Source organism: Otolemur garnettii, unplaced genomic scaffold (genome assembly GCF_000181295.1).
Source record: "Otolemur garnettii isolate 467f Iridium unplaced genomic scaffold, OtoGar3 scaffold00039, whole genome shotgun sequence".
Taxonomy (NCBI): domain Eukaryota; kingdom Metazoa; phylum Chordata; class Mammalia; order Primates; family Galagidae; genus Otolemur; species Otolemur garnettii.
Window position 1 is genome coordinate 6,851,558 of NW_003852434.1, and position 15,010 is coordinate 6,866,567.

General features: G+C 39.4%; 1 protein-coding gene across 26 annotated transcripts in view; it reads left to right on the forward strand.

Moving 5' to 3' along the window:
• SEC31A (SEC31 homolog A, COPII coat complex component) overlaps positions 1-15,010 on the forward strand; it is an 89,547-nt gene that overhangs the window by 70,457 nt on the left and 4,080 nt on the right. For 16 of the 26 annotated variants that reach the window (XR_002773461.1, XR_002773463.1, XM_023513381.1 and 13 more), the window contains 4 exons: positions 6,805-6,843; positions 8,490-8,548; positions 9,866-10,129; positions 12,752-12,871. Coding sequence is in view for 22 of the 26 variants with exons in the window: in XM_023513381.1 (XP_023369149.1) it covers positions 6,805-6,843; positions 8,490-8,548; positions 9,866-10,129; positions 12,752-12,871 (482 nt within the window). In the remaining 4 variants the exon portion in view is untranslated. The remainder of the gene's footprint in view (positions 1-6,804; positions 6,844-8,489; positions 8,549-9,865; positions 10,130-12,751; positions 12,872-15,010) is intronic. The other 10 variants (XR_002773462.1, XR_002773464.1, XM_023513387.1 and 7 more) reach the window with 1 other exon arrangement.

Below are 15,010 nucleotides of genomic sequence, written 5' to 3' on the forward strand. Positions count from 1 at the left end.
ATGTTCATTTTTCTATACCTGGTAGTCTAGTCTCAATGTAAGTGGTAGAAAGCTGTCAAAATTGGAATTACAGAAATCATCTGGCAAGTGTTTTAGACGTTTACTACTTTATAATCTAAATTAAATATTTGCATGGGAATTTTTTCTTCTTCTTAAGCAAATTGCATTTGGCTGTGGAATTATTCTTCGTATACAGAGTAACAGAATGTTCTAACCTGGCTGAGAAACAGAGTGACTAATAGAAAGAAGCAGCAAACAAACATCTCTCAGTGTCCAGCATGTGCCGTGCCAGCCGCTTGTCCCTCCTGCATGTTGACGGTCCTCTATATTTCAGTCAATAGTTACAACTTTGCCATGTTTATGTTTGGATTTTATAAAAATTTTCTGAGGTTAATTGTGACTAAAAAGTTTATCTTCATTCTAATGTGTTTTAGATCATGATTTTGTTCAGGATTTAAAAATTTTAGTTGTCCAATGGATAATTTCTGACAGACAGTACAGATTTTCAAGCCCTCTATTAGTGAACCACAAACTCACATGCCCAGGGTTCAGAGAAACTAATGTTGAAATCAGTAAAACATTCATTCAGGAAATTCTTAATAATAACCTGTTTGGTCTGCAATCAAGAGTTATTCTAGACAGGCTGGGTGCGCCTAGTACTCTGGGAGGCAAAGGTCTCTACAAAAAATAGAAAAATTAGCTGGATACTATGGTGGGCACCTGTAGTCCCAGCTACCTGGAAGGCTAAGGCAGGGGGATTGCTTAATACTGCAATGAGCTATGATGATGCCACTGTACTCTAGTCAGGGCAACAGAGTGAGACCCTGTCTCAAACAAATAAAAAAGGAATTATTCCAGACAGGTCGGTAGGGAGGCAGAAAAGGACAGTGCATTTCTAGGGACTAGCAAAGAACTATTATTAACTGGAACATAAAACTTCTATTTCAGCCAAATTTTGGAGAGTCTTAAGTGCCAGGGCAAGAAGTTTATTCCTTACACAATAACAAAAAAGTTTCTAGTGAAGTATTTTGAACTGCTGAGTGGTATAGTCAGAGTGGTACTTGAGGGAGGTAATTTGGAGGTGCCTTACCTGATGGATTGTGGACAGCACAGCAGAATCAGCCAAGGGGAAGAGGCTCTCCTGATGGTGAGTAGGCAGCAGTCACAGCCTCGGTTAAACAGGGCAATATCGTGTCCACGACGGCAGCACAGGATAGCAGCAAGTGCGGTTTTCCTGTCTTGGATAAATGGGACACTGCCTATCATTTTTTTTAAGGAAGTAAGGGTCTCTGGTTTAATATGTGCTTCTTTCTAAGGGAGAGAGAACTTTCAAATATGAAGGCCCTAGAATTATCCATCTTGAGGCTGTCAGGGAGCTATCTTTGGGTGAACATTGAGTTTGTTAAACAACAGAAAATTTAATGATTATATAATCTTATACTTCTTTACATAGAAGAGTCTTGAAGGGGAATAATAATGTACATTTTCATGAACCGGTATTCTGAAAATTATTTTTGGTTTTCATGAATATTCCTGTATCAGATTATAGTACCATTCCAGAAAAGAAAACGAGCATCATGGCCTTCCTTACTTCTCTTTGGATAGTTCTGTTTTATCAGTGTCATTGGAAAATGACTTCAAAGATTCATGTCTTTCTAAATTTTAACTTTTAACTTTGTGACAAGTTTTTTTTTTTTTTGAGACAAAGTCTCACTGTGTCCCTCAGTCATGGTTCACCGCAACCTCAAATTCTTGGGCTCAAGCAATTCTCTTGCCTCAGCCTTCCAAGTCACTGGAACTACAGGCCTCCGCCACAACGTGTGGCTGTTTTGTTGTTGTTGTTGTCGTCATCGTCGTTTAGCAGGGCTGGGCCAGGTTCAAACCCACCAGCCCCAGTGTATGTGGCCAGCACCCTAACCTTTGAGCTACAGGTGCTGAGCCAGACAGTTTTTTGTTTTGTTTTGTTTTTGTAGAGACAGAGTCTCACTTTGTCACCCTTGGTAGAGGGCTGTGGTGTCACAGCTCACAGCAACCTCCCAACTCCTGGGCTTAGGCGATTCTCTTGCCTCAGCCTCCTGAGTAACTGGGACTACAGGCACCCACCACAATGCCCTGCTATTTTTTTGTTGTAGTTTGGCTGGGGCCGGGTTTGAACCCGCCACCCTTGGTATATGGGGCCAACGCCCTACCCACTGAGCCACAGGAGCCACCCCGGACAGTTTTTTTAATGTGATATGCTAGGCTTGTTGGGGGAAGGAAAGGGTTCTATGGTTGACAGGGATGTTCTGTTTGCTCCATCTTGAATTATCATCTAGCCAAAAGTCCCCGTGACATTAGCACTAATATTTTCCCATGGGCCACCAAAAAGTATCTTAGCCAGTGCATGGATTCCGCCATTGTGCTCCTGCAAAAGTACTAAGGAAGCCCCAGTGAGCAGTGAGATTGACGCAGGGTGGCGTGCCCCTCTGCCCCTTCCTTGCCTGAGACCAACAGTACCTTTTTCTTTCCTCAAAGGTTCCATCGAATACTAATATCAACACTAAGGTGGATAAGCATCTATAGTATTTGGTGGCATGCCACATTCATTTTTAAAATTAATTGCCCTTGATTTTTATTAATTTTTCACTGTGGGAAGTATTTTTAAAGAGTCAAAATAATATTAGGAATAAAATAAGAATTACCTCTAATTCTGCAACCCCAATGTAACTACTGTTAATTTAGGTTCATTCCCTTCATACACATACTTTTATGTATTTTATAGGGTTTGCATTCATTAAAGTTTTTATTGTGAAATGCACATAACATACAATTCATTATTTTAAGCATGTTGAGGGGGACAATTTGTGGCGTTAGATATATTCGCATTGTTGTGCGACTGTCACCTTCATTCACCTGCGGGATTTTTTCATTATCCACTACTGAAACTCTGTACTCATTAAACAACAACTTTTGTTGGTTTTCTTTTTTTCCTTTTTTTGGGGGGGAGAGACAGTCTCACTTTGTTGCCCTGGGAAGAGTACTGTGGCGTTATAGCTCCCAGCAACTTCAAACTCCTGGGCTCAAGCGATCCTCCTGCCTCAGCCTCCTGAGTAGCAGGGACTTTAGGCCCCTGCCATGCCACCCAGCTCAGTTTTCTATTTTTGGTAGAGATGGGGTCTCACTCTCGCTCAGACTGATCCTGAACTCCTGGGCTCAAGCAGTCCACCCTCGTCGGTCTCCCCAAGTGCTAGGATTCCAGGTGCGAGCCACTGAGCCCGGCCCCATTAAACAATAACTTGCACTCCTCACAGCTTCTGGTAACCACGGTTCTATTTTGTCTCTGTGTTTTTGACTATTCCAGATACCTCATTTAAGAAGATTCGTGCACCATTTGTCCTTTTGTGTCTGGCTTGTTTCACTTGTCGTAACGTCTTCAAGATTCATACACGTTGTACCACATGTCAGAATATTTTTCCTTTTTAAGACCGAACAATATTCCACTGTATGTGTATACCTTATTTTCTTTAGGATAGTCATGTGCCAATGGGCATTTTGGCTATTGTCAGTAAACTGCTGTCATGAGCATGGGTGTACAAATATGTGGGAGTGCCGGCTCTCAGTTCTTCAGTGTATATACCCGGAAGTGGAATTGCCAGATCAAATCGTAATTCTGCATTTCACTTTTTATAGAACCAGCACTCTGTTTACCACAGCGCTGCAGCGTTTACATTTTCACCAGCAACGCACAAACAAGGGTTCCGGTTTCTCTGCATCCGTGTCAACACTTACTGTTTTCTGGTTTTTGATAATGCCATCCTAATGGGTGTGAAGCAGTATCTCATCGTGTGCATGCATATTTTAAGAATTAGAATCGTAACACACTTACACATGTAACTTTACACCTTTTTCTTAACATACCATGAATCAGTTTTTTATGCCCTTAACGTTATGTCATGTATTAAAAAGAAAATGAGTGTGAGATTTATCCCCATTTTCTAGTTTTTTTGAAGAGTGAAAACAAGAATTATCTCCTCTTCACAGTTTTGTGAGAGACTTATGTTCAAAGTTAGAGTATGTGCACTGTTGAGTTTTTTTTAATGTTGACCAGAATCTTTGTGGTATTGTGTTCTATAGATATTTATATTTTCATGTAGCTTGTTTTATCTACTGTTTGCATTAAAGAGTATCTCTAAAAAGTAGAGGTCAATTCTTTATAAAAAACAATTTTTAAATAAACTATTTAAAACCATAAAAACAAAAAGATCAAAAAGGATTAGAATTGTAGCTGAGATAAAAGTAAACATTAAATCAACGAAAGATTTGAGCATAGATTATTTGAGCTAAAGTAAAACATAATTCTAAATATATTGCCTAGTTTAGGTTGGAAGGAAACAGGCTTATATTTGGGGGGCGGGGGACTTCAATTACTGTACAGCTCTTTTCAACAAACCTCTGCACCTCCCTTCAAGTTTTGCAGGCTAGCTAATTGGCTTTGTGTTTCTGTTGAAAGGCTTCTTGGCTCTGATTTGATTTGGTGTTACTCTTAACTTTGATTTTGATTTCATGTTGACTTTGGTGTCATTTTACCAAGAGGTCATAGGAAGATTGCTCCAAAGACTTTGTGCTGTTGGTTTGGGAAATCTGAATACGCTCCCAAGCTTTAAGTACCTGTGGTTTATAAACATTCTTTGGCTCACACCTATAATTCTAGCACTGTGGGAGGCTAATGTGGGAGGATTCCTTGAGTCCAGGAGTTTGAGATTAGCCTGAGCAAGATCGAGACCACATCTTTTTTTTTTTTTTTTTTTTTTTTTGAGACAGCGCCTCAAGCTGTCCCCCTGGGTAGAGTGCCATGGCATTACAGCTCACAGCAACCTCCAACTCCTGGGCTCAAGCGAGTCTCCTGCCTCAGCCTCCCAAGTAGCTGGGACCACAGGCGCCCGCCACAACGCCCGGCTATTTTTTGGTTGCAGCCGTCATTGTTGTTTGCCGGGTCCGGGCTGGGGATTTGAACCCGCCACCTTAGGTGTACGTGGCTGGTGCCTTAGCCGGTTGAGCTATAGGCGCCGAGCCGAGACCACATCTTGATCAAAAAATAGGAAAATAGGAAAATCAGCCTGGGTTAGTGGCACAGTTATTTGAGAGGCTGAAGCAGGAGGATTACTTGAGCCCAGGAGTTTGAGGTTGCAGTGAGCTATGATGATGCCACTGCACTCTAACCTGGGGGACAGAGTAAGACCCTATCTCAGAAAAAAGAAAAAGCCTCATCTTCTACACCTTCCTCTCATGGAGCTGAGATTACTCCCTGAAAACAAAGAATCAAGTCTGAAAAGTATTTGAGACTTTTAGTTTGTCATGTATTGACCTTGTCAGCCCCGAAGCTGAGGCCTGGCCCTGCAGAGTGCCTCAGTAGTTGAGAATCAGGTCAGTCTTCTGTTGTAACGCACCCAGAGAGACTCACCAGGCATTTGTTAACTGTAGTGCTATGAAATCATATGGGGAATTAGATGTAAAATCACAATTTAAGATAAAAGTCTAAAGACTATAAGAAAATCTCTTATAGTCAATATCCTTGGCCATTATTTTCTTCAGTTAACCTAAATGAGGAAGTTGTGTTTAAGAGCCATATTCTATGAAAACACGTATCAGTAAACACGGGAATGGTACTCCTTGGTGAGATTTCCTCTCACCTCACGGTTTCTCTGAGGCACGTGCTTCTTGAGTGGAGCTCAAACTGAATTCAGCTCACTATTGTAATTGCTGTGTTCTCTTGGCTCCTCCCTTCCCTACTGAAGATTGTTTAACTCGTGTTAAGTTACATGTTCGTATGCTGTACCTGCATGGCCCGCCTTTAATTTGAGCCTGGGCCTGGCGTGACCCGACCCTCCTTACCTGACGCGTGATTGCTAGTTGTCACCGTGTTTCCTCCTCTTCTCCACTGCAAGAAACTTCGGGCCTCCTCAGCTAAGTAGTGATTCTGGGAGATGTGTGCTGAATGATCTGCAAATCTATAAATTCTTACTGAAAGGATCCTATGAGATAGTTACAGATTTGCTGGGCTTGTTGTTATTGATACTCATATTCATGGTGTAACCCCAAGAAATGATTTCTCCAGAAAGTAGACCATAGAGGCCACTGCAATTCAGTGACGAAAAGTGGCCCCACCCTGCTAAGCTTGTCAGTCATGTTTATGTTTATCAAATGCCAGGTGATGTCTGCAGGACAGTGTAGAAATCACCCCATTTCTCTAAATCCCTACTGTTAAAAGTGGGTGTTGGGCTGGCAGCATTGGTATCATCTGGGAGTTGGCTCTGGAAGGACAAAATCTCAGGCCTATCACTGTACCTAATGAATTAGAATCTGCATTTTAACAAGTTCCCCAGCTGATTTGGGATTTACAGCTTTGAATAATACCAAAAAGGCCACATTTGGTATAATATCTTAATATGTAATCTTCTCCTGAAAATTTTGAGCTACATTGGTCAAGCAGTAGAAAAGCAATCCATGCAAACATTTAGGGAGATATTGTCATTTTAGGTAGGAAGGAATAAAATTTTCTCTTAAAAGAGCTAGCACAGTAAGGAAAAAAAAGTAATGTTTCAGAGTTGGTGTATTTGACACAAATAAATTTACTTTATCCAAAACCTGATTGATTTCTTAATTTGATAGAGACATTTCATGTGACTTGGTAAAAAGTAAGTTCGGTTTTTGTATAAAATTAGTTTGCTCTTTTTGAGGGTTGGTGAAGAAGAAATACATGTAGAATGAGAAGTAGAGTTTATCTTCCATAATACTCTTTAAGTAACGTTTACATTTTATCTGCAGAAAATCAGTCTTTCCAAGACCAGGCCCCTATGTTGGAAGGTGAATTAGTTATCAAGTATACCTTTGGAAATCTTTGAATCATTGAATACAATTAATGAATGGACATTAACATTAATGCATGTGAACTTCAAAGATAATGATATCCTGAATCTGATCAGTATCATTTTTAATTGAGCTTCTTAATTTAAGTCAGATTTTAAAACTGATTGAATTTATATGATGACACAAATAGCTTTCAATCATAAAAACAGTTTATTTTACATAGACATAAAAGAAGCAACTGTGCCAAGATTGTCTTAGATATGGGTCAGACTAGAAGGTGGTGGAGAGGTCTGCATGATTAATCTGTGTATAACTGGAAGGTTGAGACTTTGTTAATCAGATAGCAGCATATGGTTAAATATTTTGTGATTAACTCTTAAATGTTTTGAGCTATATCCATATTTGGCATTCTCTTTCCTAATAAACTCATAGGAAATGAATTCAGTTTTAAAAATCCAAGCAAATGAGTACATGATGGTTAGGAGAACTGTATTTTTTAAAGTTTCTGTGACTTTATGCATGAATCAGAAGCTCTTTGGTTTTCTAAGCAATTTTCTTGTGACTTACTATGCATATAATTAAACAGGTAAAAGTTAAAATATTAAAAGGATGTTTAATTTATCGGAGAATAAGTTTTTATCTTTGCACATGTACACATACACCAAAGTTTCTTTAGCCAGTATCTAGTGCTTTACAAAAAAATAATGAAACTCCACAAGCCACAGTGGCTCACGCCTATAATCCTAGAACTTGGGAGGCCAAGGCCAAAGGATCCCTATATCTCAGGTTTTTGAGACCAACCTGCACAATAGCAAGACCCAGTCTCTACAAAAAAAATAAGAAACATTAGCCAGGCATGGTAGTGTGCACCTATCATGTTTTATTCCTTTTTTTTTCTTTAAAGAACTGATGTGAAATACTTAACTGATGTCCACTTTCTGCTTTGAGGATTTTGGGGTAGGGGTGTGTGTGTGTGTGTGTGTGTGTGTGTGTGTGTGTGTGTGTTTGAGAGGAAATTTTCTACCTTTGATGTTTTATGTTTGCTTCCAGACCGAAATTTTTTCATGGTGCTAAAAAAAATCTTAGCAGATATTTGAATGCCCTTGCTTACTTTATAAGTAATTCCAGGGCAAAGATGATAAAAATTACTGAGGTTATATAGTGGAGCTCTGTTATTCTTACAGTTAACAGTTGTCTGCTCTGTTTAGCATTTATGAATGATTTGCTCATGCTGAATTGCTCTCTTGACAAATAAGAGGTTGCTACTTTTATCCTGTTTTTGTTTAGGAGGGCTTTTTTTTAAACAGGTGATTTATTTTTTCTTTATTAATGAGAGAACAGTAAACTGATCTTTGAAGGCCATACACCAATTTAGACCAATATAGATAAACAATTTAGCACAACTCTTTGGTTTAAGTGGAAATAATATCAAGGTACCATATCCACTCAACCAAAGCTTTATGCTGATTAGAGGTATGAATGTGGGAATTCATACATAGTGATTCCCACAACTTGACTAGTAAAATCTTTGTGACAGTTATCTCAGGGTTAAGACAGAATTTCAGAGTATCAGATGATAGATTTAGTTGCATTTTCTTCGTTTCAGAATTCTAAAGGAAAATCTCCTGCATTATCTGTTATAGGTCCTCAGAATGGTTGGAATGATCCTCCAGCTTTGAACAGAGTACCCAAGAAGAAAAAGGTATTAGAAAACGACGTCTATCTAAGGGGCCTGTGGATAGTCCCTTAATCAGACAGCCCCTAGGAACATACCACACTGCACTGATCCTGTAATGCAAACCTTACCATTTGATATATTTAATGTCTGTTTCAACATGCATCTTCTATTCCCTGGAGGGAAGGAAAGTAGAAAACAACTTCATCAAACCTGACTCTGAGGAAGGTAGTATAAATTAAAGCCCTTTTAGGGCTCGGCGCCTATGGCTCAAGTGGCTAAGGCGCCAGCCATATACACCTAAGGTGGCAGGTTCGAATACAGCCTGGGCCTGCCAAAACAACAATGACGGCTGCAACCAAAAAATAGCCGGGCGTTGTGGTGGGCGCCTGTGATCCCAGCTACTTGGGAGGCTGAGGCAGGAGACTCGCTTGAACCCAGGAGTTGGAGGTTGCTGTGAGCTGTGGTGCTATGGCACTCTACCCAGGGTGACAGCTTGAGGCTCTGTCTCAAAAAAAAAAAAAAAAAGCCTTTTTAGAAGGCACAACAGAAATTCCCAACAGGCCTCTTTTAAAAATAAAATAAAGAGAAATAAAATTTTAGGCTTCAGAATTGATGGGGAGTTTTAAGGAGTTACTTTGGTCTTTGGGTTCCAGGAATAATCATGAATTTGGCTATTCTGTTTTGAAATTTTTTCTCTCACATAGAGTGAAGAAATAGCCTTGTAGCTGAACATTATCTGGATGTCAGTAACTATTGAGAGGTGTTAGATCACAAAATAAAATTCTTTCTGCCCAACCTACTTTCTAGTTTATTTTTTGTATTCCTTGTAATCTCTTTCTTTCAAGTATAGTAATGAGAGGCCATAACATAAAATTGAGAGACATTAAATGAGCAAAGAAACCCAAAATTTAGGTTAATAATAATGAGAAACTTAATCTACTAATTTTGTGTGATAGACTTGCCAAGTGTTATCTACTTAGTGATCTAGGAAAAGGTATTATATTCTTCTAAACACAAATACTTGGCACATCTGGTTTCAGTTTTGCTAGCTATAATTCTCCAGACTTAACAGCTTTAAAAACGCCATGGCCTTGGCTCCCTTTCACTGGAGGCAAATACGGGGAGACTTGAAGTTTGAGCTCCCTATTCCTTAGTCAGGTTAGCTCTACTTTTATGTTTTATCCAAGAATTCTGTGTGAAATTTCATTTGAAGTAAGTATTCTGCTACTATTAACATTTTTGTTTAACTGTGGAATAGACTAACTTCCTTAGTTAGCTGAGGAAATGTTGCTATCGCTTTTGTTCTTACTCTTGGCATCTTTTATTTCAATCTTTTAACAGATGCCTGAAAACTTCATGCCTCCTGTTCCTATCACGTCACCAATCATGAACCCTTTGGGTGATCCCCAGTCACAGATGCTGCAGCAGCAGCCTTCAGCTCCAGTGCCACTGCCTAGCCAAGCTTCCTTCCCACAGCCGCATCTTCCAGGTGGTCAGCCCTTCCATGGCATTCAGCAGCCTCTTGGTCAAACAGGCATGCCACCATCTTTCTCAAAGCCCAACGTTGAAGGCGCCCCAGGGGCCCCTATTGGCAATACCATCCAGGTAACAGTGAATCTGTGCAAGTGGAATGGGGAGAGGACTCTGTTTTAGTATATTTTCTTTAATGTGTTAATTTATGATTATACCATTGTTAGTGAATATCTAAATTTGGTTTCGATTTAGATGACCTAAACAAAAAATGGTAACTTTTTTTAAGACTGATCTTCGTATATACCTACACATACAGAAGTTTTCAGTTACAAGGCCACATACTACAAATGCTGTAAAAGAGAGTTTTTATATTTGATAGTGGCAGTTCACTCTACTTTGGCCTAGTCCCATGTAGCCACATCTAAGATCTGTTGAACCATCTGTGCATCATAGGTTGCTCTCTTTAAAATATAAAAGGTTTTTCTCTTTATAAAATAAAAATATAATGTTTTAAACTTTTTCTTTAAAATATAAAACGTATTTTTCTGTGTAAGTATAAAAGCTGATAATGTAGCCTCATCTTTGAATAGAGATCTATATCTTCACTTGCTTTTCACACATGAACAGCTAGTTGGCAAAGCCCTAAATGTTGAAAAATCTAACATGTTTCCATATAACTGATTTAGACATATAAAGATGAATATTTTGATCTGTTCATGAAAAATAAAGAGCTTGTCTCAAAGTTCAACATAAGAAGATGAAACAAACTCCTGCCCAAGCAAAAAACTAGTTTTACTGTTTGCTTTTGTCTTGATTCATTTAACGCAAATTTGTAAAGATTCTATCTCTATCACAAGAGTATACCTCACTGTTAAGAGATCATTATGCCTGGAGAATTTTTAAATATTAGAAACAAATATTTTGATAAAGGTGAGAAGACTTCTTTTTTTAAAAATAAAAATGTAAATTATGAAGTTTTCTTTCTTTTTTTTTGAGACAAAGTCTCACTCTGTTGCCCAAGCTAGAGTGCCATGGCCTCAGCCTAGCTTACTGCAACCTTAAACTGTTGGGCTCAAGTGATCCTCCTGTCTCAGCCTCCTGCAGAGCTGGGACTACAGGCCAAAGCCTGGCCTTTTCTGTTTTTAGTAGAGACAGGGTTTTGGTCTTGCTCTTACTCCTGAGCTCAGGCAATCCACCTGCCTTGGCCCTCCAGTTGCAAGGATTACAGGCATGAGCCACCATGTCCAGCCGAGATTTTTTTTTTACATGGTTACAACTCTGTGTTATTTTGGCAAGCTACTCAGCAATGCACCTTTCTTTGGACCTGGGTGCTCATGTCAGTTGTCCAGACTGAACTTCAGTTACCATGAAAAGGAGAGACACATAGTGATTAGCCAGGCTGTACATCCAGCAGCCTGCCTACTTGGGTGTCCTAGAGGCACGGCAACCTTCACATGCCCAAAACTTAATTGATACTCCTCTTTCCAGACCTAGTTTTCTTTCATTGTTCCTTGCTTCAGTGAGTGGCACTATAATCTTTTCTACTGAATCCAGCCCCAAACCTGGGAATCATCTTGATCATACTCTTTTTCCCTCTAATTTCTGTTTCAAATATGTCCCCCAAATCTTTTATATTACTTTAAAATATTTATTGAATCCTTTCTTTTCCACATTTCTACCCTGGTCCATGTTACATTTTATCTCTGGTGTCATCACCAATGTAAGGGCCTCCTAATTGGTCTGCCATCTGCTTTGATCCATCTCTAATTTAGTTTTATCACCTCTTTGCTTAAAACATTACATCTTCCCCATTCTCAAGATAAAGATCAAAATATTTAACATGGTCAGAAAGGCCTCAGCTCAGATTCCTTCTTGCTCTCTTTCTGCCCCGGCTGTACTGGCCTCCTTTTAGTCTCTTGTACGTGTGTCATGATGCTGCCTTTGTATATGGATTCCTTTGTATAGGTATGCTCTTTTTTCCCCACTTACCTTGTTAACTCCTATATATTCTTCTGGTATAATTTACTGAAGACAGCCCTCCCCTCCCTTCAGTCTCTTGGTTCCACTAAGTGTTAACTTACTACAGTTGACATTTAATGTATATTCATGATGTTTTTGAAACTTTTCCCTTTCCATTAGCCAGTGTCTGGCACATAAGGCCTAGGGTTTTCTGAATGAATGAAGGAAGGAATGAACTAATAATGAACTAATAAGAGCTTAAACACACCTTTGTTGTTTTTCCATCTATACACTTAGCTACATCCTGGTTTTTTCTAGCTTAATCTTTGGCTTAATCTTCCAGTTTCAATCTTAGTCTAGTTAACAACCTCTAATAGTAAAACAAAGAATAAAAGAATGCCAGGATACACAAAGATGAGCCACTAGACAGAGCAGGCAGCCACACTAACTAACCAACTTTGTTTTCCAATACCCCGTTTTTATTTCCTGCTGGCACACATTTATTTTCTGTTGTTATAGCCAATAATGATGAACGTATGTTTTCTAATTAGTCAGTTATTTTATATCCAATCCTGTCTCTTAAAGTCCAAACTGCAGGAATGCTTATACCTTCTTTTAGCTGTCTGGTTTTGACTTTTACTTTTCCCAGATGATTTCACACCTTAAATTTTCATTTGATTTTGAAGAGGCCTGTCTACAACATTTTTTTTTCCTCTTTATCACATAGATTCAGGACTTAGTATAGAGGTTACCTTCTGGTTATTTCTGATTATTTTACGATATTATTTCTTCCAGCATGTGCAGTCTTTACCAACAGAAAAAATTACCAAGAAGCCTATTCCAGATGAGCACCTCATTCTGAAGACCACGTTTGAGGATCTTATTCAGCGCTGCCTTTCTTCAGCCACAGATCCTGTACGTATTTTTTCGCATGCTTTGCTTAATTAATCTTTTATGAAACTCTTCTATAATTAAAACATAAAGTCTTAAACTTACAAGGTAGGCAAGTATGAAAGTAATAAAGCTGGCCCTCACATAGTTTGTATTATATATAGACATATATTTAATTGCTTTTATGTATAAATGTACTTAATCCACAGTATGTAGATTTGTCATTTTTATTTTTTATTTTTTAAGTAAAGAGTATTAAGTAATGCCCGAGGTCAGCGCCCCTTCAGTCGAGACAGCCTGGGTCCAGAATTTATTTACTGAAGACAGCCCTCCCCTCCTTTCAGTCTCTTGGTTCCACTCAGTGTTAACTTACTACAGGTTCTTGACCTACCAAGGTTTATCCCTCTCCTCAGCAAACCTATTGATGTTGGCAGATTAATAGTTGTATGCAAGAAACTCAGATTTAGGTTTTCTTTCTGAGCTTAAAGTTTTAATTGAAGTTTTTCAAAATAGATAGATCATCTTCTATAACTGTGAAGATCTTAAAGATAATTGAATGTGTTAGGTAATGGAGTTCATATTTGTATTCGAAGCAACTGATTTTACTTAGTTTTACTTAGAGGATGTCTGTGTATTGGCAACAACAAAAATTCCACAAAGCCAGTCTTGTTTTAAATGAAATACAATTTTCTGTCAACTAACATTGAATATGTTTATTTAACCATTGGCTACTTGTCTACTTTAAAAAAACAGTTTCTGGAATTCGTTGCCTCGTCAGACATTGAGTATTAATATGTGCAGCCTTCAGTCTTGTGGAAAGCAATTTCCTGTACTCAGTGTCAGGAAAGCAATAAGCATAAAAGCCTGGCATTTCTGGGAGTGATGGAAAGACCAAGCTGGAAACAAGAGAGCAAATGAAACTGATAACCAGATGCATGCCAGCCCTGTGCACACCCCTAAGTAGAGCTAGGCCATCGACATTCAGAAACAGAGGAGTGCTGAGAAGAATGTGGCAAAATTCCAGTTCTTCTCCAGGTGTGAGTCAGCATAGAGAGGATGGGAGGACACATAATATATGGTCCAGCTTCATAAATGTTTGATTGGATTTAATCTCCTCTGGGTCATTATAATCCTCTTTCATCAGGCCTTTCCTCACTGCCCTCAACATTTCTAGCTCCCTGCTCCTGTCAACTTTGCTTCTTACGTACTTATCACTACCTGACATACAATGTGTTATTTCTCTAGTATCTTTCCCACCCAGTATAATATGAGCCCTGCAACATAACAAGTAGAATATGAGCTCCGCAACATACAAGACTTTGTCCCAGGTACAACACATAATAGGTATTCGGTAACTGTTGAAAAGATCATTAAGTTACTTATGTTGTAACTTTAAGACCTTCCATTTTAGGTTTCAAATAGTTTTTATCACTATATTTATAATACCATAGGGAGGGAAATGTGGGAGGTAGATAGGCTGATCTCTCTCTCTGCAGGGATGGGGGGGCCCCTCATCTCTGTCCAGGGCAGGGCATGCAGACACGCCATCCTTGGGGTCATCAAGACCACCGAAGAGGAAAGGAACCCAAGGCACCCCAGACAGGGCAAAGTCGCTAAGACCATCCCTGCTCAGAAAACAAATGAGCAGGCAGGCGGGGCTGAGCCCTTTAAACTCCTGATTGGCAGATAGATTAGGGAAGCTGGCTTGCTTGCCCTGCAAAGAGAAACTTGTTTTCCCCTCCCCATGTCTAAACATTTATCCTTATCTGGTGGTGGTGACAACTCACTGCCCTGTATGTTCCCAGTTACCTAGCCATTTCCTCTTTACCCAGTCTTCCTGGGGCCTTGGGATTCTTCTAACCCTATACTAGAATTTTGGCACCTTTTCGTTTCGCATATGTGCTTTGTATTAGAGATCAATAAAGGATTTCTGGGAAGTCGGAGAGCTGCTGCATGTCTTCAGTCTACCACCAGGCATGTGAGTCCGTGCATGCCCCTCTCCGGCCTCCCAGATTTTGTACATTAAGGTGGTGCACAGTCTCGTTATTTTTCCTCAGGTTGGGGCCCACAGAAAACTATTTTTTTTTTTTTTTTTTGAGACAGAGCCTCAAGCCGTCCCCCTAGGCAGAGTGCCATGGCATTACAGCTCACAGCAACCTCCAA